Source organism: Dromiciops gliroides, chromosome 4, assembly GCF_019393635.1.
Source record: "Dromiciops gliroides isolate mDroGli1 chromosome 4, mDroGli1.pri, whole genome shotgun sequence".
Lineage (NCBI taxonomy): Eukaryota > Metazoa > Chordata > Mammalia > Microbiotheria > Microbiotheriidae > Dromiciops > Dromiciops gliroides.
Genome location: NC_057864.1, coordinates 98,587,259 through 98,614,947, shown reverse-complemented (window position 1 = coordinate 98,614,947; position 27,689 = coordinate 98,587,259). Strand labels below are relative to the sequence as shown.

Genomic DNA, 27,689 nt, shown 5'->3' with positions numbered 1-27,689 from the left:
CTCTTCTGTTAGAACCTGGTTTTATGGTTTCATTCAGACTTCAAACTCAACTATTCAAATGAGTTGGCGACATCATCCCTGAGGTTCATCATTCTTTTGCAACAATATCTTTGTGCTCCTTCTTACAATGCAATGGCAGCTCTTCTGTGTCTGCCCATCCTGTGCCACTCTCACCTGTGTTCTCCCATAAGGCATTGGGTTGGGGGTGAAGGGAGGGGATACTCTGACCTTAAGGCCTTCCTCTCTTGCCCTTAAAATCCCTAGGATAGGGGCAGCTAGGTGGCACAGTGGATAAAGCACCAGCCCTGGATTCAGGAGGATCTGAGTTCAAATCCGGCCTTGACACTTACTAGCTGTGTGACCCTGGGCAAGTCACTTAACCCTCATTGCCCTGGGGGGAAAAAAATCCCTAGGATACTAATGGCGCCATAGGGGCTGCTTATGACTTATGCCTGGATGTGGCCACCTGACTAGCCTATTTTCTTTGTTGATCATGCACTGCTCTGACAACACCTTTCATTCACAGTTCCTACTTTTGTTTGTGTGGCAGCCTGCTTACACCCACCATTGCCTCTCTTGCCCTGAGCAACAATTAATTTTAATTCTTCAGACTGTAATGCTGAGTGACTCACAGCTATACAAGGACCTGGTAGAATATTGGTTTTAAAAGATGGGCCTTCTTCATTTCAGGGAGAAGTTGAAGTCACTAGAGAAGCTCTGTAATTTCCCATTCCCATTCCCGTTTCTTAAAAGGGAAGTGTCCTTTGGAGGAAAGGCCCTGTGATTCATCCTGCTGTCTTCTCTTTGTGTTTGTTCAGCTTACTTGTCGATAAGAATCATTTTATGCTTCCCAGCTGGGTGTGAATGGCATCTGGGATAGCCAGGGTGGTGGTCTTGTTATCGCAATCACTGGGCACCCCCATTTCCTCATGTGGTTCCCTGTAAGCTCCTTTTCCTCCTGAGCCCATCTGGCCCATCTTCACCTTCCTGACACCCCTCCCCCCCTCCTTCCTTACCCTTTTCGAGATTTTAGAACCACAAAGGTCCTGGGTCACAGAGAAGAGAGTCGCTGGCTTGTCTTCCAAGGCCCTGTAGCCCCAAGTCCAGGCTCTGCTGGGCTCCTGCTCTGATCCCTCCCTCAGTCTTTTCATCTTCTCGATAAATGTTGGCTTAGAATGAGGAAGCCTGACAGGCAACTCATTGTAAGAGACCAGAGCAGGCAGGAGGGTTTGCAGGAGCTGATGGGTGGCAATCTAATTTGCCCCCCTCTCAGATTCATTTGGGGGAGGGGTTGCTTCCTCTTACCCACCCCCAGATACCCTAGCAGGCACTCAGTTGCCATGGGGATCTCACCATGGTGCCAGCTGCTTTGGTGCCAGTGAGAACGGAGGGAGTAGGACCTGGGAGGACCATGGCTCCCTCCCCGCTCATGCCAGATGGATGCTTATTTCCCCATTCCACCCCCTTGCTTTAGGGCTCATGCTGCTAGCCCCTTGGACTTGGGCCCAGCTTTGTATGTCTGGCCTGCAGTCCCTTTCAGAGGACCCTGCCCTTCCTTGGGACTCCTCAAACATTTTCTGGCTCATGAGACTCTCCCTCTTCTCGGCCCATCTCCTCCCAGAGACGGGGCCCTGTGACACTTGGCTCTCTCCCAGGGCTTGTGCCTCAGAAAGTCCCATCAGCTCCAGGGCCTCAACTGAGGACTTCTGGGAGAGAGGGGGCATTTGGTGCCTAAAGGAAGTGAAATGCAGCTGGGAAGCACCATCGACAGATGCTAATGCCTCTTGGCCTTTGGTGTTCTTCCTATGCATTGCCGTGGCCTACTAGACACTGGGATTTCTTCTGCACTTCCTTCCTTAGAGTGTTGGCCTGTACAGGACACTCCTCCTCTGCCTTCTTGAACCTATGAGATGAGGGACATGTTAGTTCTTGGAGGGAAAGAGAACCCAAGGTACACTTCTTTATTTTGGGGATAGAAGCCTAATCAAATCTCTCTCTCTCTCTCTCTCTCTCTCTCTCTCTCTCTCTCTCTCTCTCTCTCTCTCTCTCTCCTCTCTGTTCCTTTCTCTGTCTTTCTCTTCTCTCTTTGTTTCTTTCTCTCCCTTCTCTCTCTCCTTCCTCTCTTCTCTCTCTCTTCCCTCTTTGTTTCTTTCTCTCCCTTTCTCTCTCTCCCTCCTCTCTCCTCTCTTTGTTTCTTTCTCTACTTTTCTCTGTCTCTCCCTCCTCTTGCTCTGTCTCTCTCTCCTCTCTTTGTTTCTTTCTCTCTTTTCTCTCTGTCTCTGTCTCTCTGTCTCCTCTCTTTCTTTTCTCTCCCCCCCACCCTGTGTCTTTCTCTCTGTATGTATCTCTCTCTCTCTTTCTTTCTCCCTTCCTTCTTCTCCCTTTCTCTCCCTCTCTCTCCCTGAACAGGATCCGGCCCCAGCTATCCAAGGAGAAGATTGAGGGCTGTCACATCTGTACCTCAGTCACTCCTGGAGAGCCCCAGGTGCTGCTGGGGAAGGACAAGGCCTTCACCTATGACTTTGTCTTTGACCTGGACACCTGGCAAGAGCAAATCTACACAGCTTGTGTGGGCAAGCTCATTGAGGGCTGCTTTGAGGGCTACAATGCCACAGTGCTGGCCTATGGACAGGTAAGGGCTCGCTCCCACCCCAGGTGAGCTCCTAGTTTGATGAGAGACACATAAGAAAAGGAATCTTGTTAACAAGTGACAGTCGCGGGGCAGCTAGATGGCACAGTGGATAGAGCACCGGCCCTGGAGTCAGGAGGACCTGAGTTCAAATCCGGCCTCAGACACTTAACACTTACTAGCTGTGTGACCCTGGGCAAGTCACTTAACCCCAATTGCCTCACACACACACACACAAAAATAAATAAAAATAATAATAACAAGTGACAGTTGCAAAGTTATATGAGGTTATGCAGTATCTAAGGATGCCAGAAAGAAAGGAATTCTCTGAAGGTTGTGAAATGACTTGAAAAAGTCTTTCTGGGAGAGATGATGATCTTAAAGGAGAGGGGAACCATAATGAACAGAGTAGAAGGGGCTATGTAGAGGCTGCATCTGGGAAGGCATCACCTTAGAGCCCACTAGCTCCCCTTCCTCCTAGAAGAGGATGCTTTAAGAACTTACTGTCCCATCCCATCCCTCCCCCCACAGACAGGAGCTGGAAAGACGTACACCATGGGCACTGGCTTCGACATGAGCACCTCAGAGGAGGAGCATGGTATCATCCCAAGGGCCATCGCCCACCTCTTCAGGGGCATTGCTGAACGCAAGAAACAGGCCCAGGAACAGGGAGTGCCTGGGCCCGAGTTCAAAGTCAGTGCACAATTTCTGGAGGTATGTATGCCCGGGGAGGGGAGGAGAGGGCATGGGGAGGCACAGAGCTGGCTAGGCCTGGCTCCCTTGTTTTGGGAGGCATCATGGTCCAGTGGAAGGAGCACCAGGTTTGGAGTCAAGGGACCTTGGTTCAGATCCTGACTCTCATACTTACCCATTGGGGGACCTGGGGCAAATCACTTAGATTTCTTAGATCTTAAGACATCACTTAGATGTCTTGGATCCTCATTTATAAAACAGGGTGAGGGGGAAGTTGACCTGAATGGTCTCCAGCTTCTAGCTGTAATTCTATGATCCTGTCACCCACCAGAGGATAGTCAGGCCATGTTCTCTAGGGTCTGCACAGAGAACCTTTTTTTGGGGGGTGGGGAGGTGAGGCTGTGGTGTAGAGGAGAAGGGGAAAGGAAAGAGACTCCCCCAAGACCTGAGCCTGGATACCCGCTTGGGTCTGAGTGTGGGCCTGGCCTGCTCTGGCAAGGTTGTCCCACCACATCTTTTGGGGCTCAAAGATGGCCAAAGCCTGAGTTTGATGGCTTGTGATAGGTATCCGGATGGCATTGTGGTTCTTGGACAGAGAGGGAGAGGGAAGCTTGCTTCTCCCAGCTAGGCCTGAGGGAGGAATAGGGGACAGGGCTTGCTGGATACAGGCAAGCGTGTGCATGCAATCTTGTTGCCTGGAGCCACTGACCCTGAGGAGCACTTTGCCTGGGCTTAGTAAGGAGCCCAGGAGGCCAGAAAGATGCTTTGATTCCAACATTCCCATCTTCTGTTCCCTCTGGGCCATAAACTTCCCATGGATTGGAGAATGAAAGCTAATACTGGGCTGGGTAAGAACTGCCAGCCCACAGGCTATTTGCCCATCAGACCAGGAAGGGCCATCTCTGGATCTAAATCCTGGCAAAACTTAGACTGGGAAGGTGGAGGTTGTGAGTTCAGATCCTGACTCTCCCATGACACCTCTTTTTTCTCCTCTGAGCTTCCACTAGGGTCTTTGAAGGCACCTAGTATTTAAGAGGAAGGGGAATAGTAAAAGCGAGAAATCTGAATCAAAACCTCAATCTCCCAGAAGTCAAAAAACAGATTATATGACCTTGGTGGGTGAAAACCAACATCTCACCCTCTTTACAGAAGAGGGCAGGTCATTTAACTTCTCGGACCCTTGGTCTTCCTCATCTGTAAAATGGAAAACAACACCATCACCTGTACTACATCACCTACCTTATGGGGTTGTGTGAGAAAAGCACTTTCTTGAACTGAAAACAATATTGAAATATCAGATTTTATATTATGAGCAAAATCAACACCCTCTTCTTTCATGGGGTACCCTACAGTGCAGGGGCTGAGTGGTCAGTACCTGCACCATTGCCTTAGGCAGACTCTTCCTTGAAGGGAAGGAATCCCACTTACCCCAGGAAGAATGAAGTCAGCTCCAGAGGTGCTGAAGGCCTGGGCTCCCCTTATAGTCCCTTCGCTTTTTGGCCACTTGCTTATTCTGCCTCAGTTTCCCTAGAGCTGACTTATATTGTCCCTTCGTTTTTTGACCATTTGTTTCTCTGCCTCAGTTTCCCTAGATCTGATATTGGGGAATTTCCCAATTTTCTAGAACCAGGCTTCTCTAGTCTTCTGACAGCCAGTCGACTTCCTGACCTTTTCCTGCCTAGATATTTTATTCTCTGTCCATCTCACCCTGGCCTGAAGAAGGCAGATTCCTGTAGACAGGAAGCAAGACAGCAGAGTTTCCTGGAGGAGGTAGAATGTTTGTAAGGCCTTATAGGGCACTGCTGAGTAATTCCCACAAGAAACTTCAGGATCCCTCTAATGCTTCTCCATCAGAAAGTGGGGATACCCTGGAGGAGCCTAGAAAGGTAGATCTAGGTTCCTATGCTGTTTTTACATAGATCTGTGCAGCCTGAGGCTAGTCACTAGAACTTCTCAGGCGTCAGTTTCCTTATCTGTAAAAGGGCTTAGATCAGCCACATCAAATTCACACAGAAACCGGGGCCAGTAAACTGTACATTCAGTGGGCCACATGTTGATTTAGAAAACCACATGCTAACATTATCCATGTTCTATTATATTTTTGTTTCTTTTGTTAAATATTTCCCCATTACATTTTAATCTGGTTCTGGCCTCCCTGGGGATGGGGCTGAGGTCCTGTAGTTGACACCTCTGCTTTAGATAATTGCCGAGGTCTCTTCTCTCTCTGAGTCTGTGCTTGGCCCCCGGCATGAGAGAGAAGAGTATAGAAGCCCCCCTTTGCCCCTTCCCCGCAGTGATCTTCTAGAAGCCCCTCCCCCAGGCACAGCTCCCCTCCTCCCCTCCCCACCAGAGACAGGGCTTGACCCCTGCAAACCCTGCCCCCAGCTCTGGCTCCACTCACATTTCAGTCTGAGAGAGGAACAGAAAGCTGGGGAAACCAGAGCAGGAAAACAACCCTGCCCGCCTCTGGCCCTTTTCCCCGGGGGGCCGCTGGTTAATTGCTCCCTCCTGGGTCTGCTCCTGTCTCCTAGGTGTCCTTAGACAAGAGCGTGGCTGCTTTGCCCTTTGGGACTCCAGGCTCCTTTTCAGATTCAATGGATTTGTCTTTTGTTTCTCCGTCTCTTTTGCTTTTCCTTCTCCAGCCTGTTGCCAGGGAAATGTCCGGGGGAGGTGGGGGGAGGGGGACCAACAGCCCCCCTGGGAAGGCTGTGCCAAGGGCAGGGCCACTAGCTGTGACGCTGCCCTGGGAGGGGAAGGGGTTACATGAGTCCAGTCTGTCTGTTTATAGGACAGACAGACCGGGGAAGACGGGGCATTAACAGCACCCAAATCCCAGTTAGTTGTTTCCTGTTCCTCTTCCCCTTCCTGCCTTGATATTTCCGCCCCTTTGAGGAGCATCAAAGCTTCGGATGTCCAGGCTATGAGAGTTCCCGGACTCAGGAACCCAGTGGCTGTGGCCCTCCGCATTCATCCTCTCCTCTGGGGCCCACATGTCCACCTTCTGATCCCCAGCTCCCAGATGCTGGCTGGGGAACATACCTGCCCCTTAGCAGGTGGCACATTCCCTGAGGGGGACTAGAGTAAGGGAGCTTACCTGAGCTTTAAGGAATCTTCCAAGAAGGCAGGCCAACCTAGGGTGCCTACAAGGAAGCTGGCACATCCCCAGGAGGTCCAGCCAGTGGTGGTCCCTTGTGCCGCACAAAGTAAGCCCCCAATTTCTCCTACCTCTAATTTCCACCCCTTTCCTCCAATGAAGTCTGTGTGAAGAGGAAGAGAACACATCTAAGTGTTCTCAGAGAACATCTGGACTTTTGCCCCTGCCGAGTAGCAACAAATGCTACATTTTTAAAAAAATAAATGTTTATTGCTATCTTTCATTTTTATGTCACCTTCATTACTCAGTATATCCTTCCTCTGGAGTCATCCCTTAAACCAAGAATAAAAAAAGAGGAAAAAGCTACAGCTCAGCAAAACTAACTGACATATAAAGTCCCATATTACTCCCACATTCATCTTTACCCACCTCTACAAAGAACGCGCCCTTAGACGCTTTCTCTGGACCTTAGCTTGGACCATATCATTGCCCAGCTTTCAGGTCAGATTGTTTGTCAGTGGTTCTTTCCATTTACATCATTGAAGTCATCATATGTGGTGTGCTCCGGGTCCTGATTGCTTCACTTTGCATCAGTCTGTATAAGTCCTCTCATGGCTACCAAGTTCTACGTCTCAGTGCTCATTTCCATGTAATCAGCCCTGTCCAGAGGTCTGACATCTTGGCACTGGCTCAGCTTGAGTTGGGGAGCCCCGGCTATTCTATAACCTGAACAGGGACTCTTCTGAGGCCTCTGGATTCTCAACCTTTTGGTCCTCTTGGGACCCCTGGGACCCTACTAGATGAGTACTCAGTTCCATGAGAGAAAAGTCAGAGTAGGAGGGGTCTCTGAGTCCTCCATTGGCCTCTGGGGAATAACCCACTGCTCCATTCTGACTTTTACACCCAGCTCTACAATGAGGAGATCCTAGACCTATTTGATAGCACCCGAGATCCTGACTCCCGCCACCGAAAATCCAACATCAAGATCCATGAAGATGCCAATGGGGGCATCTACACCACAGGCGTCACCTCCCGTCTCATCAGTTCCCAAGAAGAGGTGAGAGTCTCCTAGGAGAGGGTAGCACAGTGGATAGAGCGCTGGGTCTGTGTCAAGAAGACCTGAGTTCAGATTTAGCCTCAAACACTTCCTATCTATGTGACCTTGGGCAGGGGGCAGCTAGATGCCATAGTGGATAAAGCACCAGCCCTGGATTCAGGAGGACCTAAGTTCAAATCTGGCCTCAGAAACTTGAAACTTACTAGCTATGTGACCCTGGGCAAGTCACAACCCTCATTGCTCAAAAAAAAGGGGTGGGGGATAAAGAAAAACAAAACTCTTGTTACAAACATTTATAGTCAAGCAGACCCTGGGCAAATCATTTACTTGGTCTGCCTCAGTTTCCTCATCTGTAAAATGGGGATAATAATAGCACCTGATCCCATGGTGGTTGTGAGAATCAGATGAGATGATATTGATAAAGTGCTGCTGCGCAAAGCTTAAAGGCAACATAAAGGCTATTTTTATTAGGTATCGGAAGGGAGTAAGATACAAGGCATCGGTGCTTCAATGCCTGCTTGGTGTGAGCATAGGAATACTGGGGTCATTATACAGTGTCTGCTAGTGGACGGCTTGCATTTTCTTCAGAGACATAGCTCCCTGGAAGGGCCCTTGATGCCCCATGTGGCCTCTCCCCTTCTCTCTGCAGCTGATCCAGTGTTTGAAGCAAGGCGCTCTGTCACGGACCACCGCCAGCACCCAAATGAACGTGCAGAGCTCCCGCTCTCATGCCATCTTCACCATCCACCTGTGCCAGATGCGTGTCTGTGCCCGGCCTGACCTGGTGAGCAGCTTCGAGAGAGGCATGTGGAGGGGGCTGAGGGAACTGACTATGGGGAGAGCCAGTCTGGTTCTTCTCAAAGTCCTGGGGAAGGCGGTCCAGGAAGCAGGCAGCAGAGAAAGCGTATTGGATTTAGGCCTGTGTTCAAATCCTGGCTCTGCCCTTTACTCTCTGTCTGTGTGATCTTGGGCAAATCATTCAACTCTGCTGAGCCTCAGTTTCCTCCTAAATTGAGAGGGTTGGATGATATGATCTCCAAATCCTTACTGACCACATGTTGCACTTTGGTGTTTTGTCCTCCGCCCCTCTGGACTTGCTAAGTGAGCATCCCCTTATCTAGACATCACAGGAAACCTCAGCCCATGGCAGGTGCAGGGGAGGGAATAGGGGTTTTCAGCAATGCCCACTTCCTCCATAGGTGAATGGTGATGTGCCGGGCCTTCCCGATGGTGCCACCCCTACCAACGAGTATGAGACGCTCACAGCCAAATTTCATTTCGTCGATCTGGCTGGCTCTGAACGGCTGAAGCGGACAGGGGCCACAGGCGAGAGGGCCAAAGAGGGCATCTCGATCAACTGTGGCCTGGTACGGAAGCTCTTCCCTCATCTAGCAGTGGAGGCGGGTCCTGTGGCCCAGAGCAGGATCTGAATCCTTACCCAACCCCTGCCCTCAGACTGTGTTTTTGTCTCTGCTCCCCTTCCCTGACTCTCTCTGTATAGTCCTCTTCCTTGACTTTGACCTTAAGAGAGTAGTGATGCCCAACCTGTCCCCCAGTCTTGAAGCTTGGGGGAAGTTGAGGGCAGTGAAGAGGGTGGGAAAGCTAGGGGTTGTGGCTCCATGGAGTACCCTGCTTTAGGCAAGGGTCTCTCTCTCTCTTGCAGCTGGCCTTGGGTAATGTGATCAGTGCCCTGGGAGACCAGAGCAAGAAGGTGGTTCACGTGCCATACCGGGACTCCAAGCTCACCCGGCTCCTCCAAGACTCCCTCGGGGGTAACAGGTAACCAGAGCAACCACTTTTGGGGAGAAGGTTACCATGGAGACTACTGCACCCACTCTCTGCCAGGTCCAACCCACTACAGCTGCTTATATTGAACATGATTTAATGTAAAGGGCCCAGAAAATCTGAGGTGTTAAATGGTCTTGGATGAGTCAATTATTTTGGCCAAGTATCGGTTTTCCCATGTGTATCATCATCATTATTATCTATTAATAATAATAATTATAGCTAACATTGATATAGTATTTTAGGGCTTACAAAGGACCTTACATCTACATCATCACATTTGAGCTCCAGAGCAACCCTGTGAAGTAGGTGCTATTATCATTTCCATTTAACAGAATAGATAACTGAGGCATTAGATGATTCGGCTGGCCTAATACAGCTAGTACCTGTCTGAAGCAGCATTCAAACTCAGTTCTTTCTGACACTAAGTCCAGTGTTCTATTTCCTACAGTGCCAAGCTGCCTCATTGTATGTGTACAATGGAGAGCAAAGATCCTTTCTCTTTTTTAACTCACAGGGAGTTTGTAAAGCTAAAACAAAATATTAAGACTGAAATATAAAGTCTTACTATTATTTATTTCCTAGATTAATCTTGAGCAAACAAACAAGCTGTAATAGCACTGATCCCATTAGCTTAGTAAATTGTATTCATACACTGTTGGAATCAACATCCACCTGTCCTCTCAGTCTTGGAATTTGTGCCAAGCAGCCCCAAGGTGGTATTGGGAGAAGATAAGACTTACTTAGCTCAAATGTGATGTTTCCTGTGGTGGGGTGTCTGTCTCTGCCCCCTACCAGCCAGACAATTATGATTGCTTGTGTGAGCCCTTCGGACCGAGACTTTATGGAGACCCTGAACACCCTCAAGTACGCCAACCGTGCCCGCAACATCAAAAACAAGGTGGTTGTGAACCAAGACAAGACCAGCCAACAGATCAGTGCTCTCCGGGCAGAGATTGCCCGCCTGCAGATGGAGTTGATGGAGTACAAGGCGGTGAGTGAGGGGGGTACTCTTTGCCCAAGGAGTACAATGAGCCTGGCTTCCCTAGACTGGACCCTGAGCATTTAGCTCAGCAGTGCCCACAACTAGCTACTTGGCCTGTATCCTCCTGCTGTCTGTGGTTCTGCCTCGATCCCAAGGAGTTGGTCTGGTGGGGACCAGTTTCACCCTCTGACTTTTCAGCTTCCTCCTCACCTTTTCTTTCCTCCATTCATCAGATATTTACTGTATGCCTGCTATGTGCAAGCAAGTTACAGTGTTGGGGGCAGGGCAGGACACAGAGATTAACAAGATGTGACCTCTGACCTCAAGAAGCTTACCCTATATTAGGAGACATAAGATATGTATGAAAGCAAGCCCAGTCTACGTGATCAGTGTGATGAGTATACCATGCCATCTGGGTCTACAAGCAAGAGAGGCCCTGGTGGTTGGGGCAATCCAGAAGGTTACACGTAGAAGTCAGAACTAAAATGTGTGTTAAGAGATGAGTCAGATTGGGATGGATGGAGATGCATTGGGGGGGGGGGTGAATGTACATTTCATGCAGGGGGGATAGAAAGCACAGAAACGGTAATGTGTCAGACTTGGAGTCCAGTTTGACAGGAGTGTGGGAGTTTGTAGAGAAGTAATAGGAGATAAGGCTGGAAAGGGAGAAAATGCAGCTTAGAAGAAGCCCTGGATACCAGGATAAGGAATCTGGACTTTGTTTTTTGGGTGGATAGACTATAAGGAGCCATGTTGTTCAGTCATGTCCCACTCTTTGTGACCCCATTTGGGGTTTTCTTAGCAAAGATACTAAAGTGGTTTGTCATTTCCTTCTCCAGCTTTTTTTTTTGTTTTTTTTTTAGTGAGGCAATTGGGGTTAAGTGACTTGCTCAGGGTCACAGCTAGTAAGTGTTAAGTGTCTGAGGTCAGATTTGAACTCAGGTACTCCTGACTCCAGGGCCAGTGCTCTATCCACTGCACCACCTAGCTGCCTCTCCTTCTCCAGCTTATTTTACAGATGAGGATCCGAGGCAAACGGAGTTAAGGGACTTGTCCAGGGTCACACAGCTAGTAAGTGTCTGAGGCCAGATTTAAACTCAGGAAGATGAGTCTTCCTGACTCCAGGCCCAGCGCTCTATCCACTTTGCTACCCAGCTGCCCTAACAAGGAGTCATAGAAAGTCATCTTTTTTTTTTAATTTAAAAATTTTTGTTGTTTTTTTGAACTTGACAAACCTGAATATTTCTATAGTCAAAGAACAAATATATATGAAACTTCAAATTTCACTGTGTACCACTTGGTTTTTTTTTTTCTTTTTAAAACGTGTGTTAACTGTAGCGTATTAGCTCCCAGAGCTGTCCCACTTGTCTCTGCTGACCTCTAAACTACCTTCTGTGCTCTTACGGGCATTTTTTTGAGTGTTCAAAAAGAAGATAATATGGTCATGACAATTTTAAGTAGGTCAGTCTGACAGCGGTGGTCAAGGAGGCAGTTTAGGAAGAAAAAGCAATAGTTGAAGGGAGGAAGGAGATCCTCGGTCTTCCCCTTCTGTTAGCCGGACACTGACCCCTTCTCATCTACCCTCCTCCTCCTCCTAGGGTAAGCGAGTGATCGGGGAAGATGGCTCTGAGGGGTACAGTGACCTGTTCAGGGAGAATGCCATGCTGCAGAAAGAGAATGGCACCCTGCGAATGCGGGTGAAAGCCATGCAGGAAGCCATTGATGCCATCAACAACCGAGTTACCCACCTCATGAGCCAAGAGACCAACCTGCTCCTTGCTAAGGCTGGTGAGTAAGGGGAGGTGAGCCGAGCCAGTGGGGGGGAGGAGGAGGAAGACACGGCCATGGGCCAGCCCCCCCCCACCCACCTGAGCCACCTTGTGTTTATTCCACTTGTACCCTAGATGTACTTAGGGCTCCCATGGGAGAATGTAAACAGAGACCTTCTTTTTTGGTCTTTGCAGCCCCAGGACCTACCACGGTGCTCTGAACATAGTGAGTGCTCAGTAATTCAGTGATCAGAGAGACCTTCCAATCCCAGTTGGTATTGTCCGTCAGAAAGCACTTGGATCCCTTGCTCTTTCTTCCTTCTGACCTAAAATGCAGACACACTCCTGGGATCCATGTGGATGGCAAAAGCCTGATGCCCATCGCCTAGCCCTTGGCATACCCTGAGAAACCCAAACTTCTCATCATCTGGCTCCAGCTTACCATTCACACTTATTTCACATTATTCTCCTTCATACATCCTCTTTTCCAGCCAAATCCGTTTTCTCTCCCCCGGTCTCAATACCCCATCTTCTACCCTTGAACCCCATCCTTAGGGTACACTCCTCACCTCCCCCTCCCCCTCTTCCCTGGGATCTGAGGATCATCTTAAGTGTCAGCTCCTATGAGATCCCCTTAGTGCTTAATGCTCTCTCCCTGCTTAAAAAAAAAATCATATATTTATTTGTTTGCATGCATGTATATGTGTATGTGTATATTCATGTATATAAATTATATACAGTTACTCCTTGCTCAAATTCTACATATTATATAAAATAATATACATAATATATAATTATATATCATATAATAATTATATATAATCTGAGCGTGTGTGTATGTATAAACATTATAGATACACACATACTCTCTCCCTGCTAAAATTATACATATATAATTATACATAAAAATATACATAATTATGTCATAGCATTATAAATTATGTCATATTAAAATAATATATAATACATGACTATATTATATAATTGTTATATATTGTAAATTTTCTATAAATAATATACATGATATATAATTATTTTATATATATGATCTGAGCAGGGAGAGAGTATGTATCTATAATGTTTCTACATACACAATTCATGCACATGTATACACATACATATACATACACACAACACAGAGACATGCTACATATATGTACATGCATACATATATACAGCTTTTTTGGTGGTGGTGGTATCCTCAGCACCTAGCAATACTGCCTGATGTATAAGAAAAGATCCTTAATAAATTGTTTGATGGATTGGATGGGAGTGTAGGTTCCTGTACACCCTGTATTTAGCCGGCCAGACCCACAACATAAAACAGACAAAGGGCTGAGAATTGAGATCTTGGGCTCTGGCCCCATCTCTCTTCCCCATCAGCTGTATGACCTTGGAGAAGTCACTCAACTCTTCAGTGCTTGTGTCTTGTCTTCATTCTGTAAAATGGAGATAGTGGCCTCGGCCCCACCATCTCACTGTGTTGTTCTGATAATCAACACAGACGTCCTTTGTTAGATGACACTAACGCGACCATCTGAGTCCCACTTGGAGGTTTCAGGGCCTGGCACAGATTCTTAGCGTCAGAAGGGCTCTCAGAGGCCACCTGTGGCCACGATTCACCCCTACCTGGACAGGACTCCCCTTTGGGTGTGGTCATCCCACCTCTGCTTGAAAACCGCCAGTGGAGGAGCCCCCACCTCCACAGGCAGCCCAGCCCACTCTGGGACAGCTCTTGTTTTTAGGACGTTTTCTCTTACTGTGTGGCCGGCCGTGTGGCTGCGCAGCCTCTGCCCACTGTTCCTCGGCAGCCTTTCTCACCTTTGGAGACGGCCCTCACGTCTCCCTTCAGTCTCTTCTTCTTTCTAGCTAAACAGTTACAAAGGATCAGCTTTGGACCTCAGAGGCCACTGAGTCCAAGCTAGGCCTGAGAAAGGATCTCCTTTACAGCAGACCCCTGACAGGTGTGCATCCAGTCTTTGCTGAAAGACCTCAAGTGAGGGAGAGCACCCCAGCTTCCTCAAATGGTCTGGCCTCATCATTCTGATTAAACAAAGTGTGGTGCCCAATACAGAACATGGTTTCTCAGATCTGGCATGACTAGGGAAGAATACAGTATTGACTTCCCTCACTGTCATCCCTGGACTGTTGGTTTGGCTTAGTTTGTCTTTCCTTGCATCTAGTAGGTGCCTAATTAATGCTTGTTGACTTGTTGATGACCTGATTCTTACTGCAAACTTAGTTTCACCCAGAAGAATCTATTCATCTCCTCCTCTGGACCAAGTTTTCTTTCGCTTCTAGTCTTTGCACCTGTGTGAGCAGCAATGCCCTTCCTCCTCCTTGGATAACAGAGCAATCACAACAGTTTGGGCATGGGTAGCTTTGGGCATGGAAAACTAAGGTGCTCAGGTATAAGCTCACCTACATTTACCAGCCTTTATGAAGGGGATGGGCATTTATTATAACGAAGTAAATTATTGATTCCTCTTTAAATATAAATAAATAAGCAGTGTAACACCAAATAGGACAAAGAATAGAAAGAAAAAACCCTCTAAGGTATACAAAGTCACTTCTTAACTTTTAGGTCTTCTATCCATAGGTTTCTTTTTTTTTTTTTAATCTCTCCACCCATTGGTTTTATTTTTTTATTACAAAAGTATTTTTATTATTTTCTAGTTCCATGTAGAGATAATTTTCAACATTTGTTTTTATAAGATTTCTAGTTCCAAATTTGTCTCCTTTCCTTCCCTCCCCCCTCCCCAAGACAGCAAGCAATCTGAAATAGGTTATATATGTACAATCCCATTAACATTTCTGCATTAGTCATATTGTGAAAGGAGAATCAGAACAAAAGGGGAAAACTTCAAAAAACAAAAACAAAAAAAGTAGAAACAGTATGATTCAATCTGCCTCCATATTCCACAGTTCTTTTTTCTGGATATGGAGAGCTTTTTCCATCATGAATCCTTTGGAATTATCTTGGATCTTTGTATTGCTGAGAAGAGTTAAGTCTATCACAGTTGATCATTACACAGTGTTGTTGATACTGTGTACAATGTTCTCCTGGTTCTGCTCATTTCACTCAGCATCAATCCACTTAAGTCTTTCTAGGTCTCTCTGAAATCTACCTGCTCATCATTTCTTACAGCACAATAGTATTCCATTACATTCATATACCACAACTTGTTCAGCCATTCCCCAATTGATGGGCAACCCCTCAATTTCCAATTCCTTGCCACCACAAAAAAGAGGAGCTATAAATATTTTTGTACATGTGGGTCCTTTTCCCTTTTTTATGATCTTTTGGGATAAAGACCTCATAGTGGTATTACTGCGTCAAAGGGTATGCACAGCTTTATAGCCCTTTGGGCATAGTTCCAAATTGTTTATCCATAGGTTTCTTTGGGCATTTCACTACTTTGTGACCCTATTTCAGGGTATTCTCTGCTAAGGATACCCCAGGTTCCAGTGGTTAAGTCCCACATTCACACTCCTCTGGTGCTTGTTATGCCTTGTCCAATTCTTTGAGATTCACCTCATCTCATTCTTTGTTTCTCAGAGCAGGTGGCATATGCCAGCTCCAGGCTTTCCTCTCTTGTAGAGCAGCCTTCCCTTCTGTTTCTTTTCCTTCTTTGATAGTAGAGACATGTAACATCACTACAACTGCCCTAGTTGTGTCTTGGCCCACTTGGGCTATCTCTGGATGAATCACTGAAGGCTGCCTTTGTTTTTAGGGGCCACTATATATGTTAAATAACAGGGGCAGCTAGATGGCGCAGTGGATAGAGCACCAGCCCTGGAGTCAGGAGCACCTGAGTTCAAATCTGGTCTCAGACACTTGATACTTACTAGCTGTGTGACCCTGGGCAAGTCACTTAACCCCAATTCCTTCACACACAAAATTAAAGTTAAATAACTGTGACCTATCCCACAGTGTTATTGTTGTTGGGATTGTTACCATTCTCATGAGACCTCTCTTTTGTGTTCCCCACCAGGAGATGGCAATGAGGCCATTGGCACTCTAATCCAGAACTATATTCGAGAGATTGAGGAGCTTCGGTGAGCATCAGGGGTGGGGAGGACCCAGGATGACTGGTCTGGGGCTCTGGCAGAGACAGGATTGCGGGACAACACCTCATTTCTCCACCCTCTCTTCTACTCCAGGACAAAGCTTCTAGAGAGTGAAGCAATGAATGAGTCTCTCCGCCGCACGCTCTCACGGACCTCATCACGGCCTTCTTACCCCATGAGTGGTTCCCAGACCCCGGGAAGTTTGCTGAGCAGTCCATCAGTTTCCATGGAAACAGAGGCCTCAGAGGTGATCCGCAAAGCCAAGCAGGACCTGGAACGGCTAAAGAAAAAGGAGACCAGGCAACGGAGAAAAAGGTAAAGGAGAGAAGCCCCCACCCACCATCTGACAGTATCATTGAGGGGAGGGGAGGGGGGAGGGGACCAAGCTGGGGGTTAGTTCTCTCATAGCATTGGGATTTCTCCCCTTAAGACATCCTCCCTTCTGGGATTTGGGTCTGAGGAGAGGGAGACTAGTAGTGGCTAATGCTTACTAAACTCCATCTTTGCACCACCCTGGGCCAACTCCCTGGTGACATCATACACAGTGGCACCAGCCCCCAGAAATCTCTTTCCCAGTGGCCTGCTATCTTGGAGAGTTATTCAACCACATGTGGGCAAAGGTTGCCTCGCCCTGTCTCGTGATCTTCGGCACAGAGGAAAACAGAGACTAATTAGCTGTCTATTTTGGGCCTCTTGGGTTAAAGTTTAAAAATCAGCTCAGCTGGAAAATGTAGGATATTGCTGGCTGGCCTCACCACCATGCCTCCTGTACTTTAGTGCAAAATCATCCCATCTCCCAGCCTCAGACAGGGATGTTTTCCCTACCACTCTCCACCTCCTTTCTTCACTATGAGCCTCGCCCCACCTGGAGCAGGAGCATGGAGTAAGGAACAGAGTGCTGGACCTGGACGTAGAAAGATCTGGGTTCAAATCTCCTCTCCAGTATTAGACTGGCTGTGTGACTATGGGCAAGTTTTTTAATATCTGTGAGCTTCACTTACCTCAACAATCATAAGGAGATGGGATGAAATGGCCTCTAAGACCCCTCCCAGCTCTGAATCTAGGATTCTGTGAGCCAGCCTCTAATAACTGACCCTACCTCCATCTCTATCCTGTGGGCAGCCCAGAAAAGGAGGCGTTTAAAAAGAGAGCAAAGTTACAGCAAGAGAATGGAGAAGAGACGGATGAGAATGAGGCCGAGGAGGTAAGGGCGAGCCCCTCCCATAGCTACTTTGACTTATGGTCCTGCCTGGGGCTTACCTCGGCATCCATCTCAGTAAGAAGGGGGCGGGGGGAAGGAAGAGGGCCATGAATGAAAGCACCTGCAACATTCCCAGCCCCATTCAGAGCCAAATAACTCTCCCCTCCTTGAATCAGGCTCATTGTGCCCCCTAATGGGACCCTTGTTGGTTGCCAGGATGATGCATTTGCCCCCTCCCCCAAAGAAGGGGCTCCATATGCACATAAAGAGCCCGTGCCCCATCAAGGCAGCTGTGTTTTTTTAAGGACAGGGGAGGGGTCACAGGGTTTCAGCTGTGGTTCTGTGTCCACCTTTTCTGGCCAGTTTCCCTACTGACTACCCTCGGATGGATGGATGGATGGATGATGGATGGATGATGGATGGATGAATGGATGGATGGATGGATGATGGATGGATGGATGGATGATGGATGCATGATGGATGGATGGATGGATGGATGAATGGATGGATGATGGATGGATGGATGGATGGATGGATGGATGGGTGAATGGATGGATGATGGATAGATGGATGATGAATGGATAATGGATGGATGGATGAATGGATGGATGATGGATGGATGGATGATGGATGGATGATGGATGGATGAATGGATGAATGATGGATGGATGGATGGATGGATGATGGATGGATGGATGGATGGATGGATGATGGATGGATGGATGGATGATGGATGGATGGATGGATGGATAGATGGATGGATGAATGGATGGATGGATGATGGATGGATGGATGGATGATGGATGATGGATGGATGGATGGATGATGGATAGACGGATGATGGATGAATGAATGGATATGTGTGTAGGTGTATGTATATATGTATTGGTGTGTAGGTGTATGTGTGTATATATTGCGCATGTGTCTGTCCATGTATGGATGTATATATGCATATATGTAGACACACACATGAGTGTATCCCATCCCTCAGTCTCGGGCTACCTCTCCTTTCATGGTCTGACCCCATGGGAAGTCCCCCAGTCTTTTGTGGGGAGGTTTCCTGACCTTCGGGAGGAGCAAACAGCTGGGGAAGGTCCCAACACAGTGCTCGATGCCCAGGAGGAAGAGGAGGATAGGGACGAAAGTGGTTGTGAGGAAGAGGAAGGACGGGAAGATGAAGATGAAGATTCGGGCAGTGAGGAGAGCCTGGTGGACTCAGACTCAGATCCTGAGGAGAAGGGTGAGTTGACCCCCTCTTTCCAGGACTGGAAATAGGAGGGACTGTGGGATGATTGAAGGGATTTTAGGTTTAAAACTGGAAGGGCTCTTGGAGGCCACTGGGGAGACATGGACATGTTGAGAGGGGAAGCTCAGCCTTCCGGTTCCTAAAAGTGAAGGCTAAAGAACCCCTCGTGCTACCCTGCAACCTTCCTTTCCCATCAGGAAGAAATGAGGTAGAAAACCATACCTGACCCTGCAGAGGAAGACCATAGTCAGTCAAGCATTAAGCATTTATTAAGCACCTACTGTGTGCTGGGTCTGGGAGAGGGTGTCACTACATTATGATGGGCTTTGAACCCAAGCAGGATTTTGTATTTGATTCTGGAGGTGATAGGGAGCCACTGGAGTTTATTGAGTGAGGGTATGACATGGTCAAACCTACATTTTAGGAAAATAATTTTTGTTGCTAAATGGAGGATAGACTGGAGTGGGAAGAGATTTGTGGTAGGGAGACCCACCAGCAGGATCATAGATCATAGATTTAGAGGTGGAAGGGACCTTAGAATGTCAGCAAGTCCAACCCCCTCGTTTTACAGATTAGGGAACTGAATCTGAAGGAGAGTAAGTGACTTGGCCAGGGACACACAGCTAGTTAGTGTCTGACACAGGACTTGAACTCAGGTCTTCCTGACTGCAAGTCTAGCACTCTATCCAGTATTTCCCCTAGTTGCCTCAAAGGTAGATGTGTCAGGAGTAAGATTTGAACCCCCCATGACTAGACCTAAATGAAGTTTCACAGGTGACCTAATGCTATGTTAGTGTCAGGGAGGCTAGACCCCAGGGTCATCTTCAAGGCAGGGGTGAGGGAGAAGGAAGATGGGAATGGGGATGTGGTCAGGTTGGACAATTCAGTGGAAACTTGCTGAGTTAAGTATAATTTTTGTCTTAACCCAGAACTGCAGTTCAAGGTCATCATTCTTAGGATGTGATTTGTTGGGCTTTTTTTCTTGGTACATTTCTTTTTGATACAAAAGCCACTCCCCAACAAACACCCACTGTCCCAGCCCACACACCCCTATGTGAATTCCTGGGAGTTCTTGCCCAGTTCTTGTCCTAAAGATAGTGGAGAGGAAGGGGAAGTTTATCTAATAGACTGACTTCTCTTAACACAAGTCATTTGTCCTCAGCACCCAGGGATGGCATCTGTCCTGGGTCTCTTGGACCTCTCAGGGACCCTTTGGGTTCAAGGCTTAAAAGCAGTGATTGCAGTAAGAGGATTATCCAGTCAGCTTCCTGTAGTATGGGTGCTCACAGAGTGCCGGGAGGGATCTCAAAGGGCTGGAGTCCAACCTCTGACCCTGTAGGGGAATGAGCTCCCTAACATCCCTGGCAGATGGAGATCTAGCCTCTGCCCTGATTGGTTCTAGAGTATGGCTAGAAGAACAGAGTTCCAGGTCCTAAGGCCCAGGTCTGCCCCATTAGAGGTAGAAGAAGTTCTGCAGGACAGAACTTATTTGGATTGACCTGTTTCTATCAAGATCTTACTTCATTAGCATTCTATGCTCACCCTAGGAAGTGTCCAACATTTCTTCTTCCTCTTCTCCCTCTCCCTCTCCCCCTCCTCCTCCTCCTCCCCCTCCTCCTCCTCCTCCCCCTCCTCCTCCTCCTCCTTCTCCTTCTCCTTCTCCTTCTCCTTCTCCTTCTCCTTCTCCTTCTCCTTCTCCTTCTCCTTCTCCTTCTTCTTCTTCTTCTTCTTCTTGGGCAATGAGGGCTAAATGACTTGCCCAGGGTCACACAGCTAGAAAGTGTCAAGTATATGAGGCTCACATTTGAACTCAGGTCCTCCTGAATCCAGGGCTGGTGCTTTATCCACTGCGCCACCTAGCTGTCCCCAAGGGTCCTACATTTCTAATAATAATAGCTAACATTGACATAATGCTTTTCAGGTTGGCTAAGCTCTTTACAAATATCACATTTCATCCTCACAACAACCTGGGGAGGTAGGTGTACTTTTTATTCTCATTTTACAGATGAGGAAACTGAGGCAGGCAGCTAGGAAGTATCTAAGGCCAGATTTAAACTCAGGTTTTCCCAAGTCCCATGTCCAGATCTCTATCTACTGTGCCAATTAATTGTCCTCTTCTCTTCTGTCTCCCTCTCATCCTCTTCCCATACTCCTACTCCCCCCACCCACCCACAGAGGTGAACTTCCAAGCCGACCTGGCCGACTTGACCTGTGAGATTGAGATCAAGCAGAAGCTGATTGATGAACTGGAGAACAGCCAGCGCCGGCTGCAGACACTGAAGCACCAGTACGAGGAAAAGCTGATCCTGTTACAGAACAAGATCCGGGACACGCAGCTGGAGCGGGACCGAGTGCTACAGAACCTGAGTATGTGTGCACTCATGCATACACATGTGCACACACAGGTGTTTACACATGCATGCACAGTTCCACACACGGTTATATACATACACACAAACACTTAGACACAATATATATATACATACAGACATACACAAACACACATATACAAACTCACTCTCACAGGTTCACACATATATACATACACATACACAAAACACATGCATGCACATTTATGCACACACATGCACGCACACACGCACACACACACTTACACTTACACACTTGGACCCTGCTGCCCCCTGGTCCCCGGCCTCAAGGACTCCCAGTCTTGTTACCAATCTATACACGCCTCATCCCTCAGGAGCTGTAACCAATGAACTGGTACTCCTGGACTTGGCCCATTCTCCTGGACAGAGCCCACCTGATGCTACTCCACCCTTACCCCTACTTCCTGGTCCTCTTGCCTGGCACACAGCAGACACTAATTAGTGTTTATTGATTGACTGATTGGTCTGCAAAGTTGTCCAGCCCTATAACTTCCAGATCAGTGGGACTTTGTCTTCAGACATCCAGATCCCCCACACCCTCCTGTGGTTCATTTTCTTTGCCTGTGTTATGTTATTCTTCAGTTCCCTCTCTGTCTTGCTCATTTCTGGTCCTACCAATTCCCATTCTCTTCTCCCAGGCCTCCCCCTTCCTGCTGCCTCAGCCTCCCCTTCACACCATGGCCTTCTCCCCCTGAGCACCACACACACACCACCTGCACATGTGCACGAGTACGCACGCGCACACGCGCACACACACACACACACCCCTATTTCCCACATGAAGGTGCATTTTAACCACCATACACTAACACCTTAAGTTACAGTTCTAGTGACTGGGGAGTGGGAGCTCCCGAAACATTTTCATATCCCCTTTTCTTCATATCCCAGTTAGAGCTCTGCTAGGGAAGGGGACAGGAATATGCATTTATATAATACCTACTATATGCTGGGCACTGCACTGAGTGCTTTATAAATATTATCTCATTTGATCCTCACAACAACCCTGTGAGGGAGGTATTGTTATTATCCCATTTTATAGTTGAAGAAACTGAAGCAAACATTCAGTGACTTGCCCAAGGTCAAACGGCTAGTAAAGCTTGAGGACAGATTTGAACTTGGGTCTTCCTGACTCCAAGTCTGGGAAGGTTCTTTGCACTGCCCCACCACGCTGTTAGAGCTAGAGGAGACCATAGCATCTGTCGAGTCCAATTTGAGAAACGCACCTACTATGTGCCAGGCACCGTACTCAATATGTGCTGCTTTGATAAGACCTTACACAGTCCCCAGCATGCTCAGATTCTGGGTGGCTGGCTGGCTGCTTGTGATAGGACCAGGAAGTAGGGGTAGGGGTGGAGTGGTATCAGCTGGGCTCCATCCAGGAGACCGGGCCAATTCCCGGGGTACCAGTTTACTGGTGACAGCTCCTGAGGGATGAGGCACATACAGATTGGACCAGGGCCTTGGGCATGTGAGTGGCAGAGTGCTTGCGTGTATGTGTATATATGCATGTATGTATGTGTGCTGTGCAGGCATGTGTATATATACATGTGTGTATGTGTGCATCGGGGAGGCAAAGTGATGGGTTTACCCAAATTCACACGTGCCTCCCGTGACACTGCCCCGCCTTTGTCCTGAGCCCCTGGGATCTAGTTCTGATGTCTCAGCCCCTGCAACCTCTCTCCTGCCCCAGGCACCATGGAGTGCTACACAGAGGAGAAGGCCAACAAGATCAAGGCTGACTACGAGAAGCGCTTGCGGGAGATGAATCGGGATCTTCAGAAGTTGCAGGCAGCCCAGAAGGAGCATGCCCGTCTGCTCAAGAACCAGTCCCGTTACGAGCGGGAGCTGAAGAAGCTCCAGGCTGAGGTGGCAGAGATGAAAAAGGCCAAGGTGAGTAGAGGGTGCAGGAATCGAGGGGGGACATACCCCAAGTGGAGGCCGGGAGCAGCGAATGGAGCATGTTTTCATGCTGGTTTGCATTTCGCCAGAGTGTTGTTTGCCTGTTCATTTAATTATCCCCAAATTTCTGACCTTTCCCTCGGGTTCCTGCTGTGGGAGGCTGCACTGGGCTGGATGGGCCCAGCCTGGAGTAGGGCCCAATGGTCATTCCAGTCCTTGGAGCTTACGATTCCAAGGGTGATACTGGCATGGGTTGTTACTCATCAGCTTTTGCTGCAACCCCGAAGAAGGGCTTTGCCTCCACTTCAAAGTCCTGTGTTCTCTGGTGTGTGGTGTTGGCTCTTGCTCTCCTTCTGACTTGGCCCACACCTTCTACCTGCTCTTTAGCCTCCAACTCCTATGTACTTTGTTCATCTTTGACTGTTGGCTCTTCTCTCCACCCTGCCCCACTCAGCCCCTATTCTAAGACTGGGCGTCATTATCTCAAGTAGGCTGGAAATTCAGTCACCACTCATGGCTTGGAACCCTCTACTGATGTGACTAGGAGCTTTGATCTCTGACCTGGGCCAGTTTAACCCTCCCTGGGCAGCCTCACAGTGGCTCGGCATCCTGGTGCGAGCACTTGGTGAGGACATCCAGTTGGCCCAGCCCACTGCAGCTCAGAACCCCCGAGACCAAGCGATCCACCCACCCCAGCCTCCCCCAGTCCTTTTGCTCCTCTGCGCTATCCTGCAGCAGGGTCTTCTCTCTCAGGGCACAGCAGCTACTCCAGCAAACCGTGGGGGTCTCTGAATTAGCAGCAGCGCTTTTTTCAGTGGTCTTCAGACCAACCTTTCAGAACATATTTGTGTCTGCCTAATGGTGAATTTGAATGGGGGCAACCCTCACTTGGATACTTGTATTTTACCTTTGAAACCAATGACATCATGCTTGATGATATGAATGACTTTGTCCAGGGCATGATCAGACTACAGGGTGTTGTATACAGGCAGGCGTTCTTTGACCTGGTGCACTGCCCAGTTCCCTTCTGGTGGCCAACCTGGAACGGACGATGATGCAGTTTTCCACCAGGGCCTAAGGTGAATTCTCCTGGTTCAAGTGGCTAGCTACTTCTGAGATATGAGATGACTTTACCACCCTGTCAAAGCAGGTCACCTAAGAGAATGGATGGGATGAGCCTGAAAGAAACCAAGTGACCAAGGGTTCTTTCACCTGTTGTTACTCTCCCCCTTCCTTATGATCTTTGAGCCTGACTTAACAAATATAGAGATATGTCCCATTGATGGGGGACACTGTCTATTGTAGACAGCAAGAAAAGTCTTCAGTAGCTTGGCCTTCTAATAAGCAGTGGCCTTGTAAGAAGACAAGAGTTCCTTGCTTTCAATTCATCAGCCAAAATAGTTTTAATGTACTTTTATGTTTTTCACTAAATATTTCCCAATTACATTTAAAACAATTTTAACATTATCTTTAAAAAAAATTTTAATTCCAATGATCCAAGACAATTCCAAAGAACTCATGATGAAAAATGTTCTCCACATCCAGAAAAAAGAACTGTGGATTCTGAATGCAGATTGAACCACACTGTTTCTACTTTTGTTTTTGTTTTTTTCCTTTTTGTTTTTCCTTTTTGAGGTTTTCCCCTTCTGTTCTGATTCTTCTTTCACAACATGACTAATGCAGAAATATGTTTAGTATGATAGAACATTTATAACCTATATCAGATTGCTTTCTGTCTTGGGGAGGGGAGAGGAAAGGGAGGGAGGGAGAAAAATTTGAAATTAAAAATCTTATGGGGGGCAGCTAGGTGGAGCAGTGGATAAAGCACTGGCCCTGGATTCAAGAGGACCTGAGTTCAAATCTGGCCTCAGACACTTGACACTTACTAGCTGTGTGACCCTGGGCAAGTCACTTAACCCCCATTGCCCGACAAAAAAAAAAAATCTTATGAAAACAAATATTGAAAACTATCTTTACATATAACTGGAAAATAATAAAATACGTTTGTGATTTAAAAAACAAAAAACAACAACAACAAAATTTTAGTTCCAAATTCTTTCCCTCCATCTCACCTCTTTTCCAGCCTTTGAAAAGGCAAGCAATATGATTTCAATTATACATGTAAAGTCATCAAAACCTATTTCCATATTAGCCATGCTGCAAAAGAAAACACAAACTAAAACAATAAAAATAAAGAGTAAAAAAAGTATGCTTCAATCTGCATTCAGAGTTCATCTATACTCTCTCTTAAGGTGCAGAGCACATTTCATCACAGGACCTTTGGAATTATCTTGAGTCATTGTCTTGATCAGAGACACAGTTAATTATCCTTACAATATTGCTGTTAATGTGTACAGTGTTTTCCTAGTTCTGCTCACTTTGCATCAGTTCATATAAGTCTTCCCAGGTTTTTCTGAAGTCATCCTGCTCATCATTTATTATAGCACTATATATATATATATATATATATATATATATACAACTTCTTTGACCATTCTCCAATTGATGGAGATCCCATCAATTTCCAATTCTTTGCCACCACAGAAAAAGCTGCTAGAAATATTTTTGTACAAGGAGGTTCTTTTCCCTTTTCTTTGCTCTCTTTGGAATACAGACTTGGCAGGACCTTGCTCGATCTAACAGCCAACATTTATTAAGGGCCTACTGTGTGACATGTACAGTCACTTGCTTACATTCTACTATCTGCACTTGTGCAAGCTCTGGTAAGATTAGCACCTGGACATCCCCATTTCAACTTGATCTGTGAATTCACTGCCTGTGATGGTTATGAAGGGCTCCAAGGAATTGACAAGTTTTATGGAGGAGGAGTTCACAAATCCCATGGATTGGAGAGTCCTCTTTGGAAGTGAAGCTTCATGAGGTTTGAGCAGGTGCTGGAGCTATAAGCCTGTGAAAAGCACCTGGAAAGACCCTCATTGCCCTGGAAAAAAAGGCAATAAAATTGAAACAAAAACAAAAAGTAGAAAATCTGAACATCCCCCACTTTCCAGTGACCCAAGTCACAGCCCAGATGCCGTTGGGAATATGCCTATAGAAGAAACAAGCTGGATTACTCTGCCATCATTAATAACCTTGACCCCTGAGCCTTCCATGAAGAAGTCTGAGGACAGCAGTGCCCTAGGATTCATCATAGATGTCAGAGCCAACAAACATCACATCAAGCAAGTGTGTGGCCAATGTCAACACACTGCTGTGTCCTGATAGAGAAAAGAAGGCCAATGTATGCCTATGATGTCCCAGACTGGGATGCTTTGAATGTTGCCAACAAAAATAAACTATATTCGACTTACTTGCTCCACATAAAGTTTGCTTTTATATAATAAATTTTCCTGGATATGCATGAGAGAGAGAATATGAGAAAATGAACCTATGACTCTCCAAATACTCCAAGGATTTTCTAGTCCCAGTAGAGCCCATGACAAGCAAGAGGTCCTCTTGCTGACCACAGGGAGGCCACAAGCAGTTCTTTCGTCCTGCCTGGACCCCACACTCCCAGGTATCTTGGCTGATGGTGTGTGATCCAGACATATTCTGGAGCTAGCACCTGGGCCAATAGCCTCACCACCTTCGGTCTATATGTCTGCCACCTGTGAACCCCACACATTGTATAAAGAAAAATCCTGAGAAGGCTGAGAAAGCTATGAGTAGCCTGTTTTCTTAGGACAATTTTGGCTATTGCACAAAATACCCTATTTTATGTAAAATACCAGGAACTCCAGAAGTTATTTAAAATTTTCAAACAGGGGCGGGTAGGTGGCGCAGTGGATAAAGCACTGGCCCTGGATTCAGGAGGACCTGAGTTCAAATCCGGCCTCAGACACTTAACACTTATTAGCTGTATGACCCTAGGCAAGTCACTTAACCCCATTGCCTCGGAAAAAAAAATAATAATAATTAAATTAAATTAAAAATAAAATTTTCAAACAAAGCCAATCACATATATCCCCCCATCAGTCCTTTGCCCTGGTGTCCAGCTGCCCTTGGACCACAGTTACTCGGTTTCAGGCCCTGAGCTTGAGGTCCTAAGAAAATACTTTTGTGTCAACCTAAATGGGGGGTTAATCACCCATCTGTGCCATCCCTGTGCCCCCAGAAGTCTCCTCAGAAAGGACGGTGTCCTGTGGCTCTGTGTCAGTTTTAGGGCATTTTTCCAAGTTTCTATGACACATCAGTGCCCTCCTCACTCATCATGGATCTGTCACAACAGCTGCTCAGCATGAGGTGGTTCACCAAATGGGCCCTATGTGTGGCCCACAACTGAGTAAGAATGCAAAGGCGAGATGAGTTGAATGCCTTTGGCACACAATTATCTGGCCACTTGGACTCTGCGGTCCTCTCTTCAGGCTCTACAACATTGCAACCACATTTCAGCAAGTTGTTAATGATGTATCTGGAGACCATCTTAGCTGTCTCTGCATGGAGTTGGAGAAATGTGTGCTTGATCAGGGAGTGGAGTTCCTTGGATCTGTATTCATTAGCCTTCCATCCCTTGGGCTGGGCAAATGAAGCCTATGGTCCACAGTGCTCAAGGTTAGCAGGTGCTAATAGGATTTGTGGACCTTCAGCAAAAATAAATGAATGAATAAATAAATAAATAATGAAGAAAGAAAGAAAGAATTGAATAAATGAATAGTTAAATTATTAAGTAAATGAAGAAGCAAAGAAGAAAGAAAGAATGAATCCATTTAGACTGGTACCCAGGGTGCAAGAATGATTAGATAAAAATTAAGAAGTTATGCAATGGCATGCTCCTTCCCTCCACTCTCTATTCTGCCACATGCCACGATGCTTATCCTGAGTCCATCTCCTTAGCATCAGCCTTGCAGTGCCCTGGTGCCTTAGCACCCCA

At 47.1% G+C, this 27,689-nt stretch overlaps 1 protein-coding gene across 4 annotated transcripts in view; it reads left to right on the top strand.

Annotated features, from left to right (window-relative positions):
* The window catches only part of KIF21B (kinesin family member 21B), a 72,922-nt gene that overhangs the window by 18,819 nt on the left and 26,414 nt on the right, over positions 1-27,689 (top strand). For all 4 annotated transcript variants that reach the window (XM_044005322.1, XM_044005320.1, XM_044005321.1 and 1 more), the window contains exons 2-15: positions 2,410-2,632; positions 3,161-3,343; positions 7,324-7,473; positions 8,123-8,257; positions 8,673-8,840; positions 9,137-9,252; positions 10,057-10,252; positions 11,842-12,031; positions 16,008-16,071; positions 16,177-16,398; positions 17,206-17,287; positions 18,404-18,524; positions 20,706-20,897; positions 22,611-22,810. In XM_044005322.1, the coding sequence (XP_043861257.1) occupies positions 2,410-2,632; positions 3,161-3,343; positions 7,324-7,473; positions 8,123-8,257; positions 8,673-8,840; positions 9,137-9,252; positions 10,057-10,252; positions 11,842-12,031; positions 16,008-16,071; positions 16,177-16,398; positions 17,206-17,287; positions 18,404-18,524; positions 20,706-20,897; positions 22,611-22,810 (2,242 nt within the window). The remainder of the gene's footprint in view (positions 1-2,409; positions 2,633-3,160; positions 3,344-7,323; positions 7,474-8,122; positions 8,258-8,672; positions 8,841-9,136; positions 9,253-10,056; positions 10,253-11,841; positions 12,032-16,007; positions 16,072-16,176; positions 16,399-17,205; positions 17,288-18,403; positions 18,525-20,705; positions 20,898-22,610; positions 22,811-27,689) is intronic.